Raw genomic sequence first — 26,100 nt, 5'->3', positions numbered from 1 at the left:
GTGCCCACTAAAAAGCAGTAGAGTCAAAATACAAGTCACAAAAGGGAGTCCCATGGCAAGAGACAGGAGCCTGCTCATTACTAGCTAAATAGCATTAGCAAATATAAATTCAGTCTAGTATATCCCAGAATAATTAATTCTTGAAACTTGTTAGCTAAAATACACATTTTAAGACTAAAATCAGGGAAGCCTTGAAGCATAAAACCTAAAATTAAATTCAATATTCTAATGGAGCAAAAAATAATTATTTCCTTCACACTTCTTATGCTAAAGCTATTCACAAAAAAAAAAAAAACCAAAAAAACCCCAACTCTCCAAATCCCCCAATAAACAAAAACCCACTTCACCTTAAGATCTAGTTAAAACATGTACATTCAATTTCTCACCAAAAACCTTCCTATTCCCTTAAACTGTAGAGTAGGAGGATAGGGGTTTCTCTGAATTGCTGTTAGTGGAGGACATGAGAAAGTACTGGTTCCATTTGAAGCAAAGGGGTTCTAGAGATTTCCCACCATCATCTATTGGTATAGGCAGACTTCCATGTGGTTGTGGCGTAAAGGAGAAATCTGCAAGTAGGAATACTTACATTTTTTTCTTAACTTGCAAGAATTTTTCCCTGAATACTAGTACTTTATTTTCATAAGTTTACTGTGAGTGCTGCACATCTTGTATTCGGTGTTGAGGATGGCATTTCATCATTTCCAGAATTTGCTCTACCATCTTCAAATTGCTGGATAAGGTCCTGCGTTCTCTGGCTCTCATGTTCAGGTTGTTTTCCCCAGTGGTATTTTTCAGTATCTTAAAAAAGACTATTTTACTGAATTACAAGGGGTTCACTGCCTAATACCAGCTTCCATACAATACATTGCAGTTTATTTTTTTATTTATTTACTTTAATCTAAACCAAATCTTAATATTTGCATTGGACTCACTGTTTTCTTCCCTCCATCCCCCCTTTTTTTCTCATGGGGACTAAAATGTCTTTAGCTGTAGGGTGCTTTATCAAGAAGATTGTAACCTGTCATCTGTGTACACTCTTTATACATCAATGCATAAGAAAAGTACAACAAATTCTGTTAAAGGACATTTCATATAATGTAGGTTGGAGCTTGCTGACAGAAGGAAGTTGCCAAGCCCAGGAGTGTGGATGATTGAGAAACACTAGTCCTCTCCCCTTCTTATGAGCTGTTATTCAGTAGACTGGATAATGACATTGCTTTACTGCTTTGCTCAGTAGTGGTTGATCTCTAGTGCAAATTTAATAACTTCTGTTTTGTTAACTGTATTTAAATGAAAGTGTGGAATAATCCACACTTAGAACTGGTTTTGCAGTCTTGTGTTGAAATTGCTGTCAAGGGTTAAAGATTTCTTTTAAATTGAAAGCCTTATGTTTTACAGTGCTGAATGACCACTTGCACCTTTGAAGCACACTAAGAAAAATTTCTGGCTGTCAGGGGTAAGGTGTGACATTTAAAATTTGTGCATGGAGAAAATTCTTGATTTTGGTATCAAAGAAGCTGTTCTTAAAGATAACCTGATGCCTCCCAGATGCTTCCTTGGCTGCTCTAACAGCTCCCATCGGTCTTCAGCTTGTAGACAGGACAGGAGTTTGTAAATTGGTTCCGTGTCACGTTTGCCTCAGGAAACTGAAACTTCTGAAGATGCCCTGAAGACTGCGGAATTCTTGGAAACTTTTGTCAGAAAAACAAAAGTTTGGGATTTCAAACCAAACTGAACGGCGTACCTTACTAACAGCGTTAAGCCTGTTGCTAGCAGTTCCCCAAAGTGCTGTAATTTCTTTTTTTTTTTTTTTTCGTGTTTTTGGGTCGAAATTGTTCCCCTACCATGCCTGCGCTTCCTTTGCCTCTGTGTTTCTCCTCCGCAGCCCGCGCTCCCCGCATCCCGGGTGTACGTGGTAGGGCAGGGTTTCCTCTCGATCGCAGCCCCGACACGGGCGCTGGGCAGCGCCCTCCCGCTGCCGCCCTGGGCGTGGGGCCCCTCCTCGGGCGGGGGCCGGGCCGGGCCGGGGGAGGGTCCCGGCGGGGCGGCGGGCGGTGCCTCCCCCGCGGCGGCGGCTTGGGGCGCCTCGGCCGCGTCCCTGCGGCAGCTGGCGGCCGTCGCGGGCCATGGGGGGGAAGAGCTTCTGCCTCGGCGTCCTGACCGTCGCCGTCCTGCTCCCGGCCGCCGCCTCGCCGGGTGCGGAGCCGCCGCCGAGCTGCGAGGCGGTCCGGAAAGTTTTCCAGCTGCGGCGGCTCGGCCCGCTCGGCGGCGTCCCGGAGTTCCCGCGGGCAGGTAAGGCAGAGCTGGCGGGGCAGGAGGCACCGGCAGCGGCGGCGCCGCCGGGTTTGAATTCGGTGCCGCCGGCGGCGATGGGTGGGTGGTGCTGGTGGCGCGGCTGGGCACCGCGGGCACATCGGGTCCCCCCCTTGGCAGCGGCATCGCGGCTGGCCCCTTACTCTAGGGAGAAAACGCTCTTCCCGGGCTGTGGGCGCTGGGGCACCCCGACACCTGCCTAAAACGCCCTTGTGCCCACCCACTTCCCCTTCGTGCCGCCCGGAGCAGAGCGAGCGGCTTCAGCTGGGGTCATCCTGCTTCCAGCCGGCCGTGGGCAGGCACGGTACATCGGTGCCAGCCCTGGAGGCTGGGGACAGCCACCGGACTGCGTCTGGGGCTGCTAGAGTCACTCTGCTCGGAAATGAGAAGGACTTACACCGCTGCCAGTGGTCGGGCTGCGCATTTTCCGTACTGGATATCTGCCTGTCGCTGGAACGTAATGGAATAAAATTCCCGGGAAAGTAGTCTTCATGGCAATTTGAGTATATCTACCATTTGTATCAGCAGTGATTTTTTTTTTAAAGTAGATGCTGAATAACATTGCAAAGCACGTATGTAGTAAGGTGTACGTTTTTAGGTTTGAGGTTTTGGTTCCAGGTTTGTGAGAACCTCAGTTCTCACAAATGCAGGTATTTTATTATTCAGCGATATAGGATGAATAAACAGCTTTTTTAACACATCTGTAAAGTGTGTTCATGTTTGGATGACAAGTGAACTAGTAAATCTGAGTCAGTGCTTTTTAGACAAAAAAAACTTAGCAACAAAAGCTGAGTAATGTCCCCCTCACTTTAAAATATCAATAACTAACCTCATTGGTTTTTTAAAGATAATTCATGTGGTTTTTATTAACTCTGCAAGTTGAGATAAGGTGTACTAGGTTTATTTTAAAGGAATCCCTCCAAAATCGAGCTTTAAATAACTCTAGCTTTAAATGTGACAGATAATGCTTAACACAGTCAATATTGCAGTGTGTAGTTTATAAATTGGAGTACTGTATTTATTACCAGTACATTTATCAACATGCATGGTTTTCTTCTTGCATTGTCCTAACCTAAAGATTTTATAATTGTCTTTGACAAAAAGAAAATAAACATTTCAGTTGGAAAGCCTGATGAGACAGGTACTGTGCAAATGAAGGTGTCTGTAAAGTGAAATCTGAGTTACAGTCCTGTAGGCGATTTAGTTTTTCTGTGCTGATCATTTCTGTGAATAATCTCAGTATGAATGATATGGTATCCCTTTATCTATTCCTTTATCATTCCATAGTCTAGTGTAAATTTTATGTTTTCTCTGTTATTATTATTTTATTTGGTTACTATACCGTTCATTTATGTACTAGGGATAGGGAGGAAATATGTTGACTCAAGAGAAAAGAACTATAGTGCCATATATATGTTTCTTCTGCTCTACTCCTCTGATTTCCTCCTTTCTCCTATAATATTTTTTATACCACCACTCTTTTTTCTTTTGATTTTGACTTTTCTGCATTTCCTACTCATAGGAAAAACCATGTTTGAATTGTAAGAATATAAAAGAATTCCTTTCTCTGCTGCCCTTGCAAACAGTGAGCAGCAGGAGGTGTGGTACAGCTGTATGGTCATCAGCCTTTCACTCTTTGAAGGAATTACATTGCTGTGGGCTGCCAAGGTTCTTGTTCTGAGTAGCATTGATCTCAGATATCATGAAACAAATAATTGCAAACAATAAAATCTGTCCAGAAGTGCAGTGACAAGAAAATGGGGATTAAATGAGTATTTTAGAAGGTTTAGGTGTGATTAAAGGTATTAGTAGGCTCGAAGTGTAATGTGAAGAGAAATGTCAGGGTTTTGCTGCTGATCTTCTATATTAAACCTTCTTTAAAGCAAGATGTAAAAATATTTTAAAACCTCTTCTGATGACACTAAGAAATGTGTTTATGTATAAGATGCACCCGTACAACACACACATTTCTTGTAGGTGTCCACTTATGAAAATGGGTGTCCAAGCTGCCTTTGCAAGGTTTAATTTTAGTGCTGAAATGTAGGCATCTAGCAGCATTTTAATTTTCTTGGAGTTCCCATAATGTGGGGCTGACAGATGCAATAACTCTGGGAAACTCACATCTTTCTGGTAGTGGAAACTTACATTTTTCATGTAGTGCAATGTGCAGTGGGTGGGATACCTTTGGCATCTCAGGTGCTCCTTGTGGGCAACCACGGTGGACAGCCAGTGCAGCTTGTGGCATCTTGGAGCTACTCCATTATCAAATGTTCAGAATAAGTTGCATAAATGCTTCTACTGCGTTGCCTCTGTGTCTTTATTTTAGTGGTACCTTAGATATAACTTAAGAGCACTCATTTAAATGTCTTAAGCTGACTCTTTGGGGTAGAGCATGATCACCAGCTGAAGAACAGCAGGAATGCTGGTTGATGTATGGTTTTGTATGCAGCAGAAGTCAATAAAATTATAGGGTTTATATTTGCCTTGTTCTTGTTGCATGTATAAAAAAAGGCTGTACCATTGCCATTCTTTCTGCTTCTTAGTAGGAACAAAACCAGCAGCCTTATATCAGTAAATCATGCAAATTCTAGTTCTGGAGATTGTAATGTGTCTGTATTTTGAATATATGTTAGCTCAAAAACTTAAACATTATTTTATATAATTAGTTTTGCAGCTATTGTATATAGGTTGTGTATCTTTAAGGGAGAAAAAAATACCTCTGTCATCCTATGCAGAAATGTCATATATATGTACATGAAGGTGATCCACATAGGACAGGATGTTATAGAGTTGAAAATGGCAACTAATAATCAAGATAAATTAATACATTTACCAATCCCAAGATACTTATTGCTGCCCCTAGCAATCAAGACATTTGACTAAATGTTCTTGGTCTTTTGTAAATGTGATTTGGGAACTCTAGTACAGACTTATGCTCAGCTTCATCACATGCTATATTGGAACATTAATTGCATTCATGCTGATTTTAAATGTTAGTTGCAAAAATACTTTGGTTTTTTCCTCTCTGGTTCTGTGCTACAACTACATTTTTGGTGGGACTGTACAGAATAACCTCAGTAATTAAAAAATCCCGAAAGACACTTTTTTGCTGTATGAAAAATGAAATAAATATAAAAAGTACTCAAAGGTTAGGTCTGGAGTTTTTGATTTTATTTTTGTTCATCAATATGACTTGCATTATTAAAAAAAAAAAAGAAATTGCTGTCTGCAAAATACTTTTTAGCATATTTTTATTTCCTATGTTCAAGGTGTTGTATATCCTTTCTGGTATTGTAACCCAAGATTTCATGAAGATTTCCACTCTTTTACCCTGTATGCTAGTAAATCTTGATATTTCAGCTAATTTCAGCAGCTCTTTTTTTCCAGACAGATTAAATGGGAGCTCTCAGCTGTTCTTGCTATCTTGGTTGCAAATAATATTTATTTTTCAGTTTCTTTCTCTCAGAATACCTAGAACAGAGAAGTCGTGGATCCCCAATCCCTGGAAGATTTCAAGACCAGGCGTGATGGGGCTTTGAAAATCCTGGTCTAATGAAATATGTCCTTGCCCATGGTGGAGGGTTGAAAGTAGATATTCTGTAAGGGCCTTCCAACCCAGACCATTCTATGATATGATTTTACCCACAGCAGAGGAGGATGGCTGGTAAACCATTCACTCTTGCTTTCCTAACAGAGACCCTCCAGTAGCTATGTCAGTGAAAAAAAATTCAGGCTTCTGTTTGCACCAAAAAGCTGAATTCTGTGACTTATTGAAAAATGTTACATTTACTGTCACTGTAGGATCAAGCAATTCCCTGTGAAATGGGGAGAAAAAAGTGCTGGAGATATTTTTTCTAAGCAGTTTGTTTTTGGTTGGTTTCTGATTGTTTGCTTTTTTGATTTTGGGTTGGTTTATTTTTTCAGGGATCGATCTAGGCTTCTTTTCAGCCAACATTGGGAGATCATGTGTGAACAAGAAGCATAAAAGAGAGTGAAGACTGTGATTATTTAAAATTTTACTGTAAAGGCTTTTTGGTTGAGAACTGTTAAGAATATGAAATTGAATAAATGAGAAAAACCTTGCTGGAAAGATAATGTCTGAAAAAGTTGGTCTGTGGTACTACTGTTAAGTCAAGTTAAAAGATTCTTGCTAATTCCCCTTAAAGTAACAATAGAAGTCAGTTTAAAATCCAGCAGGTTACTTTAATGCAATTCCAAGATCATATTTGAATTTTAATTTGGGTTTCTAGTATAATTTACATTCCAGTAATTCAGATCTTGGTTCTACTTCAAGTCAAATTAATTTTTTTTCTTTTGTTGTATGGAGACAGGGACACTTCCAATTACTCTATTTGTTTAACAGGCATTCAGAGCTCTGGATTATGATTTAGTCAGAGACAGAATGTGAATTGCTTTGTCAAATCAGTTACTGATGTTCATTATATCACATCTGTTTTTGTAAGGACTGTTGCCAACAGCATAATTTTGTGTCTGTGTGAACATTTCACCTCTGGATCCACAAGATGATCACTGTGAAAAGAAATTTGACAATATTTTGAGATTAAAATCAACAAAAAAGTGGGCTCAACTATATAGCAGTTCTCAATATATCTCAGTCTCCAATCTTTCTGCTTCTCTAGGGAGTCATCAGTGCTCAGTAGTCTTGATCTGGCTGGGTTGGCTTGAAAGGTGGTGCAGCTCAAGGAGTGCCTTCTGTCTCTCATGCTGAGTGGAACAGAGCAGGGTTATGTCTACATTGCTTAAGGCTGGTGTCCTGTAGAAGGAATGGACTGTCCTCATTCCATGGGATTTTCTCTTCAGTCTTCTTGGGAACCAGTACGATGCTTTTGTAATGCCAAGACACTCTGTGTTTCCCTGCTCTGAAATTCAGGCAGTCTCAAAAATAGGAGGGCTTTGGACAGGATGACATGTTTTGTTCTGTGAACTGTAAGCGTGGGTGTATGAAGGGATGGTTTCACCTTGCTGGAGTGCTTCTTAGTAGTCAGGAAGATGAGCTTAAAGTGTATAAGGAAGGAGCCAAATTTCTATTTCAGTGTTGTCAGGAGTGCCCTTTGAAAGTAGTATATAGAATTTACCATCTCTTGAAGTGCAGGTGAGAGAAATACTGACTCCTGCTGAATAGAGACGGAAGAAAAAGTGAGATGTTAGTTCAACAGTATCCCCATCTCTTTTACTGAGCAAAGCTGAAGTACTTTGCAACAATCATACTGATAGCAAGTAATGCTAAATCTGGAGTGGTGCTTGTAACAAAAATAAGTTAATAAATATTAAAGGATAAGCATGAGAAGGACTTAGGCCTGACACAGGTTCCAAATCCATTTTGATATAAACCACTGATTTGACAATTGCATCCAAGCCATATGGCATTTCAATGCTGGCTTTTGAAAGACAGTCATGACAATCCTAAATCTGTTTTGGGATTTTTCAGACCCTGGATTTAATCTCTTGGAAGTCTAAATAGGCAGAAATTTACCACAGATCTGGCATTTGCTCTTCTTGGCAGTTAACGTTCTCATCCTGTCAGCATTTGTTTATCTCAAGGTACTGAAAATACAGATTTGTACAGCTGAGATCATGAATAAAAGTTTGAAATCAGTTCCAGATGGGTAAACTTACACCTTAGAACAATTACATTTTTCTTTCCAAACTGTCTTTCTTAGACTCATCTAGATAGGTTTTAGAACTGAAAATATTCTTATACCATAAGTGTTTACTTCAATATATTTTATTACAGGCTAAGGTATTTCACTTCTAGCTGTCTTGTGATCTTGTTTCAAAATGGATCACAGTGTAGAGCTGTCATCTTAGACAGCATGAGTTCTAACATCATTGTAGTGCAAGGATTTTGTATTGCCCAGGCTTCATACCGCCTCAAAGTTTCTGGCAATGCAGCTCCTCTATGCACTGCCTGTCCCTGGTCCTTGAAGCAGCCATCTGACTCCTCTTCTTCTAAATCTCACCAATCCACTCTTTTATACCACTTGTTCTTATTAGCTACCAGTGTGGCCTGTTAAGATCAGACCTGCTTCTAATCTTTAGTAATTGATCCAGCTGCAACTCATTGGGGGACAAGATTACCTTCTATACCACCTCCTTTTACCCATACTGTATCCCCCTACATAGAGCCAATATGTCTTTTTGGAATAGAAAGTGGGTTTTCCCTCTATTTCATAATTGGTTATTGATAAAGCAGTTCTTGTGGAAGATGGAAAGGTTTTTAGATGTGAAAACTCAAAAAATAATTGTGTGGGGTTTTCTTAATATTGCTTGTACTGAAATGGAAGGACCTGTTTCACATTCCAGTTTATGTGTCTTCTGAAACATTATCAGTAAGCTGTTCCTTGTTCTGTAGATCTCTAAAATAACAACTGGAAAACCACTCTGTGAGTTTTGAGCAACAATTCAATTTTTGGTCAGTTGTGTTCTTTGTGTGTTGTATTTGGTTACGTTTTCCTGGCCAGTGAAAGCAGCTGTGTTTAATGAGCTGGAACAAAAGTAGATCAATAAAATGTGCTTCATATGTACATGATTAGTAGTCTTAAAACTATAAAACAAAATTCATTTAGAGCTGGGAATGAGATCCATGTTCAAAAGATGCTGCTTAAAAATACTTTTCATAACATCAAGGAAATAAAATAATACTGAAGTTTCATCTGAAGCCATATACAAATATTCATTATAATTTTAGGGTTTTGCTGAAAGTGTGTCTTCTTGAAGCTATACTCAAGTCCATAAAGCCTAGATAAAGTTTCAAATTAGTTTCTGTACCAGTGATACCTATATCTTCTGCTTTACAAGTATATCCATATATATATATACTTCTGCTTTACAAGTGGAAAAGGTTTGAAAGCTAGGCAGTGCCTAACAATTGTTTAAAATACAAGAAGAGTTTGGGTAATAGACCTAATTTTAAGTTTTTGCATTTTAATATTAGACAAGTATTATTAATGTCTATGCCTGTGTACACAGGGAACTGCATGTTACCCTGTATATTATTTATTAATAATGAAAATGTAGAAGTTGAAAGGTCATGCTTCTCACTGTTTCCATGAAATCTTGTCATATCTGTCAGTGCAATAATGTATTTGAGAACCAAATTTGGATTGGACTGTTAAGTTTTGTATTAATATAACTTAAATTCTCATATTTATTCTTTCATGATATGTTTGTTCTTTATATTAGAAAGCATTGTTTAGATACAGTATTGTAAAAGAAAAAGATTGTGAATACCACATGATAACAAGGAAGGTGAATCATACTTTTTATGCTTGATTATGCTCCAGTTGTGAAGGTTTAAAAGTAATGAATTTTCCCTCTGGAATTTCAGCATGCCCAAAATGAAAAAAAAAAAAAAAAAACAACAACCACTTATAGAAGTGTCTCCCAACCTATTAGGGAAGTAGGGAGTTGGTGTCAGGGATTTGTGGGAATGTTTGGCGTTAGAGAAAGACACAGTTAGGGAGATTAGACTGGAAGTTAGGATTGCTCCATGTAGAAGTTAATATTAGCATGTTCATCATGCTCCTGTCAGGAATGAGCTTTCCACTGGTGTGTTTGTAATGTTTGGAAGTAGTTAGCTTTTTTTAGTCCAAGATTTACAGAAGCACAGGAGTGACAGCCATGAGCTGCTCCAGCAGTTCAGTATTCTAGAGGACCGTAGAATCACAGAATAGTTTGTGTTGGAAGGGACTTCTAAAGGTTATATAGTCTGTAATGAGCAGGGACATCTTTAACTAGATCAGGTTGCCCAGAGCCCCATATAAGCAGATCTTGAGTGTTTCCAGGAGTGGGACATCTACCACCTGTATCGTGATGTACAATGCATATTCAACGTATTTGACCAACATTAGTTAGCAATATTCACAGCTGGAACAAGATTACATTGTCAGGGAAATTATATTATGTGACTTTAATTAACTGTAATAAGTGTACTCTTCCCACAGAACTTTAGTTAGTGTTCCTTTCTCTTGAACAAGACCAAGTGTTTTAAAGTTTTGGGTATTTCTTCTGAGTGTCATTACTCATGTAAAAAAAAAAAAACAAACAACTCTTTGGTGTTTGTGTTTTGCATACTTCTGTTTTATATTAATCAGTGTAACTGCCTTTTCCTTAGGTATTGATCTCCAGGTTTGTACTTCTAAAAATCCAACATGCTGTACCAAAAAGATGGAAGAAAGGTATCAGATTGCAGCAAAGCAAGATATACAGCAAGTGCTTCAAACATCAAGTGCTACATTAAAATTTTTAATATCTCGTAATGCAGCTGCTTTTCAAGGTAAAGCTTTCTGCTTTTTGTTTGCAAACTTGTTCATACTTTTCTTGATTTTAATGTTTGATTATTTATGATGCAAAGTTATCTATTAATTTTTAGCTTCTCCCTATGCTTTTATGCTTTCAAATAAGAAGTACTAAATCATGCAAGTGATTAGAAACTGCATTGCTTTTGGAATTTGGCTTTTAAAAAATTATATTTGATAAAAAGTAAGAAAAAATTCTAGTAAGATGCTTTGATTTTAATTGTAAACATGTAACTTCACATTCCTTTTAACTTCTTTAACTTGGGCCATACTAAAATGCAAAATTAATGCCTGGAGTGCTACAAAAGAGAGATTTTTTTTTTTGTACCACCGTTTCTACCCACTATATTCTTTGTCTTTTTCTAGTAGACATCCTTGGGTAGTTTGATTTTGAGATTTTGAGATTCTTTTTCCAGATCTAATTTTTCAGACTCTTGAGTTTATAAATATGATTGAAAAAATATTGTATGTTGAACCATAGTTGTTTTAATGGACAACAGGAGGTTACCTGATAAATAATAGTTATTTGGACTGGTGGTGGGGTTTCCTTTTTTGCAATTACTCTTTGTATACTGTTAGTTTCTTTTTGATTTAATTAGGCATAAGTTAATGCAGAAATTGGTTTAGGAGCTGAGAAGATGTGAAAATGGTAGAGATATGAGGTTGTATGTGATGGAAGGAGATACAGAATTTACATGTGGCAAGGACAAAGCCCTAAAGTCTTGTTATTTGTCTGTTAATATGTACTTATTAACCTTTATGACCACTTCATTGGAAAGGTTAACACGGTAGCTTCATACAGGCTTGGGAAGTTGTCCTTCTGGCAACTCTCTTGCTTTTAACCTGTGATGCTGAAATAATTAGCAGAATGGGGTCCTAAAATGCAAAGTTGACTTTGAAGTCCAAAAGCCTCCTTTTAATTTTTTTTTATTTATTTATTTTTTTTTTTTAATTTAGGCTGTCTACTGCTAAAATCAAGCTGGAGTTGTGAGTTACTCTCCACCTTCTGTCAGTTTTGCCATTTAGCCTGCCTAACACAGATGTCAAAGGGTATTACAATCAGGGAATCATTGATAAAATGTACAGAGAAATGTTCCATTTCTTTTCTGCGTTTGTTCTTACTTTCAAATTCTGTGTATTACCTTTTTCTTGCTACCATAAGAGTTAACCTAGAGTTTGGTACATATTATATTTTAAATTTGGTCTGCTGTCTTTGGTGCATCATTTGGATTTAAAAAAATACTTTTCAAAGCATATACTTTTATATCTTATACACTTCACATATTTTTGAAGTGCATGCTTTAGTAGTTTTTTCTATATTTTCTTTTAATATAAAGAAGTATAACAGAGAATGTTGCATGGATTCTGGTATTATTTGGATTTAAAACCTTGTTTAAATTTGAAGTAATTATTTGTGGAAAAGCATGCTATTGAATATACCACTAAGTTTTGAAGAATTGCAACCATTGCTAACTAAAATTGAAGCTAAATTATTTCAGATTTAGAAACAATAGTAAGATGCTGCTGATGTTTTTTCAGCTTGGAATTCTAGGTACATAGTAAGACAATCTATCTGAATTCAGTTTTGACCCTGCTTTGAGCAGGACTTTGGTCCTTTCCAATCTGAATTGTAGTATGAAAGGGTGCCTGTCTCACCACCAAATGTTTAGGCATGCCTTTTGCATTTAGATGCGGCTGGGCTGGGCAGATAGGAGTGTGATTATCTCTTCTGCCACTTTGGCAACTGGACAGACATCTCAGGAGTCACGCAGAAAGCTTGAAGGGATTGTTGGGGTGTAGAGAACAGAGCAGATGTCATGGATTTTGTCACTGCTGTCACCTGCCTCTTCTCAAAGTATGTTAAGGTTGGCCTTAAAGGGGTGGACTAGATCCCAGCAGAACAAATAGCTAATTTTTTGTCTCAGTTTCTTATATATTCAGTAGAGAGAAGTAGGCAGTTAAAATAAGTGATCTGTGTCTGACTCTGGAGGTCTTCAGAGGTGTGTTTCCATTCAGCATTAAATACAGTCTAGAGATCCTGAGTTTTCAGGGTGTTTAACTACCAGGGACTTTATGGTGACTGTGTTGGTTAAATGAGGCAGCTGTCTGCCTATCTGTCTATTAACTTGTCACGTATGTGCATTTGTCTTTATATAAGAGTAAATTAATCTATATAGATATCGACATATCTTTGTCACCTTGTAATGTTTATGAAAATTCCATGGTTCTGTATTGTGGTAAGTGCTGCCTCCTGACAGTAACTATTGGCAATTTTCAAATGATTCAAAAATTCCATGCCTCTTAGGACACGTCAAGCTACATGATGCAAATTGCAATACTTGTGTACTGAGTCCTACTGAGTGCTGTTAGTTTTTTCCTTATGTTTTGGGGTGTTTCCGAATGTGTGCTTTCTTTTTTTTTGTGAATCTTCTATTTATTTTTTAATATTTATTTTTTAAAAATTAAATAAATATTTAATATTCTTAATATTTAATATTTTAACATTTAAAAATATAAAATTTTTTTAATATTTATTTTTAAAATTTTGTTTCAAGACAGTAATTTTGATAGGATAACATTATTGCACATTTCTGATTTTTAGTAGTTCTTATCTTAATATTTGTGGAAGAGATGTAGGTCCTGTACAGGGATTGCTATAACATCTCCATTCTAGTAACCATAAACCCAAATCCTTTTTAAACCTTACATTTGCATGTCATAGACATATCTCAATATGTACACACTCATTTTGTATAGTTCTTAGATGTTACTCAGAGTTTACACTGGCCTCTGTCTATACCTGTAATCAAAAGATTAACAAGTACCACCAGGATTACAGTGTAGTGACATTGCAGTGCTGGTTTTTGTATAGAGAAAAAAAGAAATCCCTAAAATGTCTAAAATTTGGAGGGGATTTGAATAGGCATTTAAGAATCTGGTGAACTGCAGTAGGATGGAGTGCTGTGCAACAGAATAGCAGATCTTGTGTCACTTCACTGTTTTTCCACAAGAGAGCTCATAACCCTTTAAAAAGTGGCCGTGTATGACATAGAACAAGATAACAGCTTGTCTGGTTGAAAGAGAAGTTAGAGATAAGAATTCAGCTGTGGAGTCTAAAGCAAATGGACTTTGCTTTGTGCTACTATATTTGTCACCTCTAGTAGTGTGGCATACTTTTCATAAATATGGAAGCATCAATCATTTCTGAATGAGGCTGCCTGTCACTGAAACAGAGGACTTGGCAAGTGTGTGTCTGCATGCAGTATGTAATAAACTGCACTCTTCAATAGAGCGTTACCTGACACTTCCTACTGTGTAGAAAAATTTAATGCCTTTGCCGTGTAAGTTCTGAAGTATATTGAATCAGGCTTTCTTGATGCAGTTTGATCCTTTTCTATGAAATTATTGCTACACAGTAGATCAATTTCCACTTTATCCTAGAGCATAATTAAATGAAGTCAAATTGTTGCATCATATTTTTGAGATCGCAGTACAATTATTACTTTTAAACAGGAAAAAGTTTTAGTCAGTAGCTAAAGTAAATTGTGTACTAGCAAATGGGTTGAAATCTTCTGAGCTGCTTTCTCTGCTAATCCATAAGAAATAATGGGATTTCTGTTCATCTTTGTGAAACTGAATGTGCCCTGGCACTAATTCAGTTGCTTTTCAGTTGTGAAATTTTCTGAAGAATGATTTGAAGATGAAAAAACTTCTAGCTAGAGCTGCTACCTCTCATGGTTTCAAATGATATGTTGCCTGTCAGATCATTTGCAATACAAACTGCTTTGATGTTCTAACATCTTTCACGTCTCCATAATCCTTTATATTTTAAGTGTGATATAAATAAGCCTAAATCTAAATACAGGTGAATCCCACTTCTTTTAATTAAATGAAGTTTAGGGATTCTGTTAAAGACAAAAATGTGGACAGGTTGAGAGACTCCATTTGTCACTCTGTTATATTGAGAGATGAGAGTCTCAAAAATATCTGTGGCTCACCAGAGTTATGTTCCTCTTTCTCTATTGCTCTGCAGCCCTTCCCCACAGTTATGAGCATGCTTCCCTCTGGACTAAAAAGGTTGGGAATTTTAATAACACAGAAAAATCATCTTACCCACTGATGGGTCTAAGGAACAAAGCTGTTATACAGACTTTATTCTTCAGAAATCATCTATTCATATGGTATTTTGAGTCCTTTATAATAAAAAAGCAGGATAAACATTTTGCTAATATAACTTAGATTTGGACCCATATGTCTGTATATACGTAAAACACAGCACTAAGGGACTGCTCTAAGTGCAGAAATGTAGAGATTTAGATTAATACCTAAAATTTCATTATTAATCCTGAGTTTTATTTCTGTATTACAAGCAAGTCTTTTGTCATTCCAAAGAGTTGGCTTCTAGTCTATCTCATTCTTATCTTTTTGCCTTTATGTGGGCTGTGCCTGTAGGCACTCCTGGGGTATATGCATCTGTCTATATATGCACAGGGATTTAATGGGCTTCTGTAAGAGTTTTCACCACATCAGTCTTTTCTTAAATTCTTCTTTTCAAATGCTCACTTGTGCTCCTGTATTCTAGTCTCAGCCTGTTCATTTACCATCAATTATTTTTCCTAGTTACAATAGTGTCTGAGTTACAATTAAGCTAATGTTGGTGCACTGTTCGGTCTCATACTCGGTGAGTACTAAGATTTTTTTTCTCATATTTTTGTTAGTACCCAGCTAACTTCTATTTTGGTTTATGTTTCTGTAACACAGTGATCCATAGAGACATATGCTAATTTAGATTTTTTTTTAGCTTTATGTAGTTCTTATGCATTTGAAAAAAGAAGTGAAATACAAATTTAAACCATTATTCCTTTGGGAGCAGTGGCCGTAGAAAATTTGTATTTTCATGGATTCCTGTTTTCTGCTTATTCTGAGAACTTTGGGAAGCTAATAGCTGACAAAATGCAGGAGTTTGAAAGACTGAACTCCAGCAGAGAAGATAGTATAAAATTGATGGTTTTGAATGAATGTTTAATATTATTTCGAAGGTAGAATTGCCTGCAGCCTTTTAAATTTCCAAGATTTTCAAATACGCATGGAAGTTTTCACTTTGTGTTTTGATTCTGTGTTAAGAAAAAGTAAAAACCCAAAAAGTTAGCAAGTCAAGTCTTGTTGAAAGACAGAACTCAAAATGGTCCTGGCATGATGGAGACAAAGTGTGAAAAAATTGTGGTTCAATAGGGACAAATGCAAAGTCCTCCATTTACCTGGGGAGGAGCAGTGGAAGACATAATAGTATGGGGGATATCGTGCCATGGATTTGTTCTGTAGGAGAAGTTCTCTGAATAATGATAGATCAAAAGATGACAAAAGTCATCAGTTTCATACTGTTGTTAGGCAGGCAACTATTTTAAGATTCTTAAACAGAAAGACAGCAGAGATCTGTGGATTGAAACTTCTGTTTTGCAAAGGTCAACTGGAGAACGTTGTTCATTTTTGCGCAGTGTACTAGAAAGACACAGACCAGTTAGAAAGAAGAGAGAAAAAATATGCTCTGAAATCTACATAGAAAAACCTACACATAAGAAAATGCTTATCTGTACTCCTTTATAGTAGATAAAGCCCCAGTGGTGTTGTACTGCAAGAAAATACAGGCAAAGAAAATTCATGCTTAATATTAGCAAATATTTTCCAATGACGATATTAAAACGCTTTTGGTTAACAATTTTGGGAATTCTGCATCTGATAAACAAGCTGGACAAGAAAATCGTTGCCAAGAATTATGTTGTAAATAAGATGAATTCTGCTTGCAGGCCAGGGGTTAAATTGGACTGCTCAACAGACTTTTCGTGGCCTTAGGACAGGTTTAAAATGTGATTTACAAAGAAAAGCCAAGTGATTTGAATGTTTTAACTAGTTTTACGATTAATCTGTGGGTGTTATGCTCTAGCAGAAAGGGTTTGTTCATTAATCTCTCTCCAAGAAGATTACACAGTTCTTTACTATAACATAATGGGATGGATTGCTTCAGTCATAAAGACTCTTGCAGAAGGGGTTTAGATTTAGAATGTTATATGTCAGTATTAAAAGAACATGAATTTGTTCATAACTTGATACATGATTTTTTTTCATTATTAGTTCTACAGTGGAACTATTGTGTATAGAACTAATGGACCTGTACACTGTCACTTCAACAGATACTTATGCTATTACGAACTACATATTCTTCATGGGAAATTCAAAGAATTGTGCAGTTTTTACAGTACAGACAGTCTTATTTTTAACCTTTTTTAGTTTACAAATTGCATCTTGGCGAACTTGACATACTGCTTAGAAGTGGAGTCATGTACTGCATTTCAAAGGCTTTGTGAAAGGTAAAATCAGTTTGGCTTCCCAACAGACATAAACCTAAAACCTAATGTTATCTGGTCAGACATGGAGTTTTTAAAGATATGTATATTTACATCTAGAGTGGATAAATCTGATTGTATTTTAAAGTGACTTTTTAAATTAGAAAACGATGTTGTCAAAACAGCAAAAAGGAAAAGTGAGGAAGGGTAGAATTCCATCAAACTGGAATTAATCAAGCATTAAAATACATTATTGCAAAATTCAGAAAAGCAAGCACTGATTTTTCCTGTTAAAAACTTATACCAGTACTTGAAGTAAATGAAGTATAGTAAAGGGGGAATTAAAAAGGCTGTACTGTACACATAAACCTGGGAGAAGAATATTGATCCTGTGAAGACAAAAACCAAAGGTTGTCACTGAAGACCCCAGGACTTGCCAAATACCACTGGAAACCTACGCTTAGACAACTGAGCTAAGCCCAGCGTCACCATTGACTGCAATGACAGTTTGGAAACTTAGCTAAATTTCACGCTTTTAGATACGTACACTGAGGTGTGTCTGAAGCTGTGCCCCAGTGAGCCTATTCTACACATCAAAGTAAGAGCCCTCAGAAGTTCCCTACTGTCTGAAACCTTCCAGCCGCCCTATCTGACAGTGCGAGCTGTGAGTAAAGCTTGGGAACAAAAGCAGGTTATTGAGCAGTAAGCTCACCCTTGAGTTTCCAGCCTGTCCGCTGCTTGGAGGTGATTGCTTTTATCCTGATATAAATGAAAACTGGCTTACTGCCTCCCTCCTGCTACCTGTAGAGGTAGAAATGTGCAAGAAGATTCTGTAAACGTAGTGTCAAATCTGTTGTTCACTCTTTTGCTTATCATGTGGCAATTTGCTTGCTTGCAAAATAAGAAGAGAATATCTACTTTCTGTTCTTGAATTTAGCAGAAGGGTGTGTGTGTCGTGTAATGAAGTAGGTGATAGTGATTTAAACAGTGGTAATGAAACAAACTTACTAATATAAAACATGTCACCTAGTGTAAGTAGCTGTACTTTGATTCTTAAAAGAGCTATTGATACAAATAATATCCATTTTTAATAAAGCTGCAGATTTTGTCTTGTATTAAAGGCTTGAACTTAGGTCTGTGCAGACTAGAGGAGTGCCATGATAGAAATCTGATCCTCGAGTTCTGGAAGAGAACATTTTGTATTCACTATTTCAGTGCATTTGAAATGTATATGCATTGCAGGTTAAATTCAGCATGCTACAGATCTGCTGTAGATCAGCTGCATAGCCATTCAGTACTTGTACAGTAGCCATTTATCTAGGGGTTTTCAGTAGTGTCTAAAAATGCAGCAAAATTTACTGAGGAGAGTTGGCTGTTTTCTGGGTTATTTATCTTGCAGTGTGTAACTCTTTCCTCTTCCAGCTGTCTTTGTACTTCATATCCACTGTGATAGAAGCAAAGTGAAAAAGTAGCCCTGTAGTAGTTTAGTGATTAGGGTACTTGTGTGCCACAAAGCAAGGGTACTGCTCCAGTGAGTATTTTAAATTATTTGTATAATTTATAAATATAGTCTGCACTCTCAGGCCTGAATCACTTTAGAACAAGTGTTTTTCAAGATATGAAGGAGATCCAGGCTGGATATACTTCCAGTGTCCAGATCTCATCTATTTTATTGCCTTTTTCAGTGAATCCTCTAAGGTCACCAAACTTCTGAAAAAAAGGAATTAATTTGCTGATTGGGAGACAATTAACTAATTTCTCTTAAGATTGAAGAGTTATGTATCTAAATTCCAGTGGACATTTCCCTCCACTGCTACCACTGGGATAGCCATAGGCTGGCTTCTTGTGGAAATAAACTTGTGCAAACGTGTTCTGCAGGGCCAGTCTTGCTAAAAAGATTTCTTTCAAATCAAGTGTGTATGTTATTTTTAAACTGAAGTGTACCAATCTTTGTTTCATACTTGTGTAAAACACATTATGGATAGATAACTATATTTATTTATTGGTAGGTATCTGAAAATAATTAAATATTTGAAGTATTCCTTTTTCTTTATGTTGTGCCTATGAGATCTTTTGAGTTTTGTAAGATGGGATAATGTAGTTATAATTTACAAGGTTTAGAGATGTACAGAGACGGACTAGAAATCTGAAGTTATAAAATGGCTTTCCTTTGTGCTTGCATTATGTCATAACAATTTCAAACTAAAATAGTTTACAAGCAAATTTTCTTGGTTTTACCAACACCATTTTAATGTCACGTTATTTTAAACAAATTGCTGGTACCATAAAATGCCTGATTATCACCAATGAGTAGTTTTTTCACTCTGGATCTGTTACTTAAAAGCTGCAAGCCAGGATCCTATAAGCAAAGTAAGACCTAGTTCAACCATATTAAAATTCTGTGTACATTTTAATTTGATTTTGGCTGTGTGACCATGTTATACTGAAGCTATTATCTGGCTCAGTGGTCCCACAGACAATTTCCCTTTCTCATTCCCATTTTATTGTAAATGATTGCCAGCATAGTACAGGAGACTGCAAATTCAATTTTGATCAGTCCCATGAGAGACTTGATTCTTCATGACTTACTCTTGTTGTTTTGAAGGTAAATTGAAATAGCCATCTAATTTAAGGATTTCCTTCAGAGTAGAGGATTAAAATCTGTAATTTGTTTTATGCAAGGTCTTTTTCTTTATTGTGTTATTAGGTAGAAGCTAATATTTAAGGAAATTTTGTAGTGATTGCTCCCATGGGAGAGATGTAGTTCTTCATTTAATAATTCCATTTTATATTTAATGGTTTATTAAGTTGGCTTTTTTCCCTTTCTTTTACACCTGGGGATCATAAGCCTGCTGTTTTCTTTTAAAGACAATGTTTTTGGAGTACTTACTATAATTTAGGATTTAAAGATAGCTCTTCCTTCACTCACTGTGCTTAGTCCTTACTGTGAGGCAGATTAATGACCTCTTTGGTTTAAAGAAATTTGATTTTGCTTCCTCTTTCAGTGCTGTTTCTGTGGTACAAACTAGCCCAGAACATGGAAAATGAAATAGTGAGAAGTTAGAAGGGCACCATGAAGAGAAGAAAAGGTAACTGCCTAAGAACAAAATGGTTTAATGGCATAGTTTAGTGTGACCCTCTCAGAGGCAAAGGTGTTAGCAGTAGGTCATTGGGATGAGATTCAGGGCTTGATTCAGTTGCACAACAGGCATCTCTCTAGTGCTGTTTTAGCTGTCTTAGGGTGTCCTTTCTGTTCTCCAGGCCAAACACTACAGCAGGGTGCTGATCCCACAAAGGATATCCTGCAAAACCTTGAAAAAAGCAAATTACTGTATTCTGGACAAAAGATTCAAGTTTGCTCTTTCAGAATGTAGAAGTCAACAATGCAGTGTCTGCATATGAGGTAGGGGCGTTTAGTCCCATTATGCTCAAAGGAAATGAGATCAAATATGTCTGTTTTAAATGGAGTCAAGTAACTCCAATGATGACTCCTTTTTACTTACAATGAACTGTATATATGTATATTCTGAAACTAAGGGGCTAAGTTATGTTGAAGCCCTAGGCAATGTCACTGCTACAGAAGCATCGCTAGAGCCTAGGGAAAGAAGATTAAAAAAATTGCAATGAAATTGCTGCTTTTGAGGAATATCCCAGTTTTTGAGTTAAGATGAAGAATGGACCAGGTAACAGGTTGAAAAACAAAAATCATGATCATAGGTTTGGTCTTGCTTCTAACTACAGATTTGCTTTACTAGCTGAAGTAGTTCTTTGATACTCAGCTTCTATCCCTGTAGTTGCTATGGTTCCTAATGCAACTGGAACAGAAACTTACTGTCAAAAGGATTTGGTAAGATACACAAAGGTGCAACCTTTTTGCATATTTTCCTAAAAATCAACACCTCTTATAAAACCAATAAAGAGTATTTATACTAGTGAAAAAAATAATGAAAAATATCCATGTCAATTAAAGATCTTCCGAAAGAAGCCAAATAAAAAATCTGAAATGAATAAACCCTAAAAAGCCAATCTTTAGAGAAATAATAAGAGAAGTATAAAATTAGGACATTAAGCAGAAAGAAGAGAAAAGGGGAAAATAGGTGTGTCTTTTGAATTTCTTAATTTCTTTAGAAATTTACAATCTCAGTTCCCTCACCTGCCCAGTGCATAACTAAACCCAACAGTGCTTTCTTGAGAAGATCACAACCTAAAATGATGGTAAGTATCAGAAAGGAAGGTGAAAATTGAAGGCAGTATTAAGAATTATTCAACTACTTTTTGCAGAGAATACAGGAAGTCTCTTTTCTGCTTCTCAAATGAGGACACTACTCTCCTCATGTAACCTAAAGAAAAAAAAGTTTGGCTTTTATTTAGGAGGCTATGACTCGCCTTCTCTGCTTTATTTTTTAATTATTTTATTTTTTAATTATCTAGCTTTAAATTTCAGTGAAACACAGTACAGCTAGAAGCTGCAGTAGAAGGAGCAGTGCCGTAACTTGGCTCATTTGCATGGAAGTAACTTCTGTGACACGGAAAGAAGTCCAGCCTTGGCATCTTCTCACTGTTCATGCTGAGAATTCAGAACAAGTGATAGTTTTTAACTCGTCGCACCTGAAAATGTAAAACCTCATACAGTGTGAGAACAGCATTGCAGCACTTTTCCTGAAAACTTGAAAATGAAAATTCTGATGAACAAGAAAGCTCTATTTAATGTTCTAGGAAAATGAAGCAAGAAAAATATTCTGAAGAGAGCATGTAGAGTTTAATTCAAAATTTAAATTATTTCTCAAAACAATCTTCAAACTCACTTCTCATAATAGCATAGGAGAAGGTGGTAGTGGTTACTCTTGGCTCAAAGCTTCAGAGCATGGACAAATTCTGGGGAAAAATGTACTGGTTTGTTCTACAGCTATATTTTCCTATTTTCTTTTTTTCCTTTACTTCTCAACGTTTAGAAGTTGACTCTACCTATTTAATATGAAGATATGCAGTGATAGTGGCATTCTTTTGCTGTTCCTTGAGTCCACATTGACAGAGTAATACTCAGCATATGAACCTGGTAAGCTACCAATTAAATCCACAGTGGTGAATGCATCTTCTAGGCAGGGTGATCTCTGGCAGTGAGGAGGTACTCAGCTGGTTGAGATGCATTTCCAATATCTAGGCATGAGCAGTATCTAGTGCAGTGCTTCCCCAGTTGGTTAATATACATGAACCAGATGGACTCAGGTAGGAAATAAGCCATACATTTTAACAGTCAAGGGGATTAACCACTGGAACAGGCTGTTTGGAAGTGATAGAATGTCAATCCCATCTCAATTTCTTCACTGCAGTCAAATGCCAGCCACTGCCCTGTTTTGTATTGAGTTATTTTGCAGGCCCAAGGTGTGTTACAGCAGTCAGATCTACAATCCTGTTCCAGTCTTAAAAATGGTAAGTGTGAATGTAGGAAAGCATTCATCATAGTACAGTTTGGCACTGGAGTGATTCTTTGAAAGATGTATTGTGTAAATTTAATCAGAAAACTGAATGCAGTCTGCTCCACACACTTCCCCCCATGTTTCTTCCTCGTGCAGAATTTTAAGGGAAGACCCCTGAGCTATTCAGTCTCTCCAAGGAGCTTTGCAACTAAATTGCACATGAATCATGAAATTAATTTTTTGTTTTCTTATTTAGACAGAAATGTAAATATCATGTCAAGTGTTTATGGTTGATTTGGATACTCTTTGCAGGCTTTATAAATTTTTTAGGACCTTAGGATTTATGTGTTTTTTTATCCTAAATGAATACTTAGTTGGTGGTTTGGGTTAGGAGTATCAAGTCACATTACCTATTTAGGGGTTGAAGTCACTAATTTCTTTCAGCATCACAGGCTTGTACACCATTGGCATTATTGCTCTGCTCAGTCCATTTTTTGCATAGTTATTCATTAAGGTTTTTTTTAAAAAACAGATAGTAGCCAAAATTTCTTAATTTTATTTCTCACTCTTCTCTGTGATTAATACTACCTAACTAAATTTGTGCCAGGTTTTTAAGAAATAGTAAAATCTGAGATCCATTGATGGGACTTCAAGCTATCAAGTTTTACAACAAAACAGGACTTTAAAGATTTTGTCAGAGCTTTTGTTACTTGATCACAGAGGGGAAAAAGGTTGTGCATGACAGTTACTTATTTTTACAAAACTGAGATACTTTGAGCATCTTGACATCTTATAACACTGCTATTTTACCATGAAGAAACAATTTCTGCCTGTTCCTGCCCTGAGTCATCTTCCCTTTATCAAATTCAATCTGTAGCATTATGCAGGGAAAGAATGACATTGGAAGCAAGCTTCCATGATTTATTATTAATTGCTAAATGAGTCTTTACCTTATGTAAGTAATATTTTGCCTCCATTCTTTAGCAGGCTAAAGTTTAACATGCCATATTAAGTGAAACCGGGTTAATTTTACTGTGGTTCTCTAGTAAATATTATTTTGAGCTGGTTTTGGGTTTGCTTTCAACAATCTCTTGACTCATGACTATTGCTATAGTAAATATATAGGATGAGAACATTCCTAGCTGAAGGAAGTAAATGAAGGGTAGGAAAAAAAATAGGACTTGTATAAATCATCGTTAAAATTCTGTTTTGACTGGGTTTTATCATATAAAATAAGTTAAGCAGAAGTTTGTAGATGAAGATAGTTTCTCTTATGATCTGTATTGAGTGGATAAACTTCAGCTATGTTTTTTGAACTCATAAAAAGTTATTATCTGGATTTACAAATCTTAGCCTTATCTGTGTGGTGAGGTCACCAGAGTTATAAGAACAGTATAATAGTACATAGACTACTTCAGATGTAAGAAAAGTAATCTAAAGAGAAAATGCTTGTATTTCATGCGGTCTGAAATGAATTCTACTTGAGGAAATTTTCTTTTAAAGAGTCTTTTCTGTTGTCTGCTCCCAGATTTATTCCACCACTTTCTAGTTGCCCTTTGAACTTCAAGGCCTGTTCTAATCTACTTGTTGTTACTACCCTAGTAAATTATTATTACTAGTTGTTACTACCCTAGTAAATTATGCCTTGGAGGATCTCTGAGGAGTGGATTAAATGAAAGCATTCTCACTTGTGTTTTATGTTTTTCTCTTGTTGCCTTGATGAGTTTTCAAAAATTAGGTGTAGCAACTGCTTCCAAGTATTTACTTTGTGAGAGCACAGTAGCCAGAATCTTTCCAGTAGCTTTAATTGTGCTACTTTTTCTGCAGAACTTTGTGTTAGTTCCCTCCCTTTCTATTGAGGGAGGGAAACGGCATCTACCTAGAAATGGACAGTAGGGGGTACTTGGACTCTGTTCTCTTATATATTTATGTGCTTTATTTTAAACAACTGATGGATTCAAAACCTAGAACTTCAAGCACTCAGAAGATATCCTTGTTCTGTGTCTCCACAGCAGGGCCTAACCCCCTAGCTATTTTCTGAGTTTTTGATGATAGTGCTAGAGATATCTATCTGTCTGTCTATCTGTCTGTCTATCTGTCTGTCTATCTGTCTGTCTATCTGTCTGTCTATCTGTCTGTCTATCTGTCTATCTGTCTGTCTGTCTGTCTGTCTGTCTATCTATCTATCTATCTATCTATCATCTACCTGTATATCTGTCTTTCTGTCTATCTATCTGTCTTTTTTTCCTGCTCTCCTTCCCACCCTGAGAATTTTACATGCCAGGACAGAGGCCAGCTAGCTGACCAGGACTGGTGAGAGGTACTTGCTTCCACATGGCTTGTTAATCCCAAGGAGAAGGCCCATCTGTCTCTTTCCAGATTTAAAGAAAATAATTTGAGATTTGGAAAAATGTTTGGGTTGTTGTTTGATAATTTAGATCAATATTTATGTATGTATACTTTAATAATCTAGTTGCTTTTCCTCTGAGTGATGTTTGGTTAAAATCCACTTTTGTTGGGTTTTAATACATCTTAAAGAAAACTGTAAATGATTTATGTGTTAGATATTTTAACAACATGGACATCTGGATCTATTCTGTTGCTGATTTTTTTTCCTGTCTATGTACAGCACAGATACCATATTCTTCCTTGCCTGAGGAGGCCACAGAAAATTGGCTTGGCTAAGGACAAAGCCAGGGCCTAAAATACAGAGGAGCTTTAACAGTGAGCTAAAAAGTGATTGAAAGGCTTGTTGTGAAGCTGGTGGGAGAAATGTGTTCATCAGGGAAGAATTTTAAACTTTATTCCCAAATTTTGTGCTAGGAAATTCTAGCATATATGATGTCAGGAGAATGCTGCATATGTGTACAGACCTTTTGTTTTAGTAATTTTGCTTTCTGTCTATGGATAAGGTTTTTTGGGGTTTAATTTTTTTTTCCCCCTTATTTTTCTTTAGACCAATTTCAGAAAATTAATCTGTTTCAAAAATAAAGCCCATTATTTTGCCAAGGAAACACAGGTGGTAGTTATTCTCATGTTAGAATCCCTGATGATGCTTTTGATAGATACACCAAGTTTCTCAGCAGATAAATGTGGAGAAAAAAAACATATTCAGTCATAGATAACAATTCATAGCTAGCTCATAGAGCAGGCAGGGTCCTGGTTCTTTTTTAATGTACTTTTCCTTCTTTATATCAAATTTTATCATTCTCTTATTTATCCATGTACATTTCCTGTCTGATTTATCTGATGTTCCTTCTTATGCTCATAACTTTACTTTCTTTATCTATTTTTAGTTTGGTTATTTTTAGTTAGCACTTTTATTTGCGATTAAAATCAGTAATACTAAAAAAAAAAAGAGCTGTTCTGTTCCTGTGTATTACACAAATTAATTTTTTTTTTAAATTTGGTTTTATAAGCATGAACATTAATACTGTATTCAGTGATCTGAAACCTCTTACCTGGCCTCAGGGTTTCTTCTGGAGAAGCACAGGTCTCCTGTGGAGCTTATGCCTATCCTATTCCTATCACAGACATATTCCTATCACAGATACTCTGGGGCTCCTTCTGTTGCTCTGTATAATTATGGTTATTCAAGTTGCTTTTAAGCAGATTTTATTGATATTAGTGTTGACAGCAGTTGAACTGCTGGACAACAGCATTTTTTAGCACTGCTGTTTCGAAATTAGCTGAATGCGATGAGACTGGGAG

General features: G+C 36.7%; 1 protein-coding gene across 1 annotated transcript in view; it reads left to right on the top strand.

Annotated features, from left to right (window-relative positions):
- Positions 1-2,126: 2,126 nt before the first annotated feature.
- GPC5 (glypican 5) overlaps positions 2,127-26,100 on the top strand; it is a gene marked incomplete at both ends in the record, with an annotated part of 580,434 nt that continues 556,460 nt past the window's right edge. The window contains 2 exons of the mRNA XM_084226708.1: positions 2,127-2,292; positions 10,448-10,609. Of these exons, the coding sequence (XP_084082834.1) occupies positions 2,127-2,292; positions 10,448-10,609 (328 nt within the window). The remainder of the gene's footprint in view (positions 2,293-10,447; positions 10,610-26,100) is intronic.

Source organism: Fringilla coelebs (assembly GCF_963513975.1).
Source record: "Fringilla coelebs genome assembly, chromosome: 2".
Taxonomy (NCBI): domain Eukaryota; kingdom Metazoa; phylum Chordata; class Aves; order Passeriformes; family Fringillidae; genus Fringilla; species Fringilla coelebs.
The sequence above is the reverse complement of the archived record's forward strand: the minus strand, read 5'-3'. Positions and strand labels throughout refer to the sequence as shown.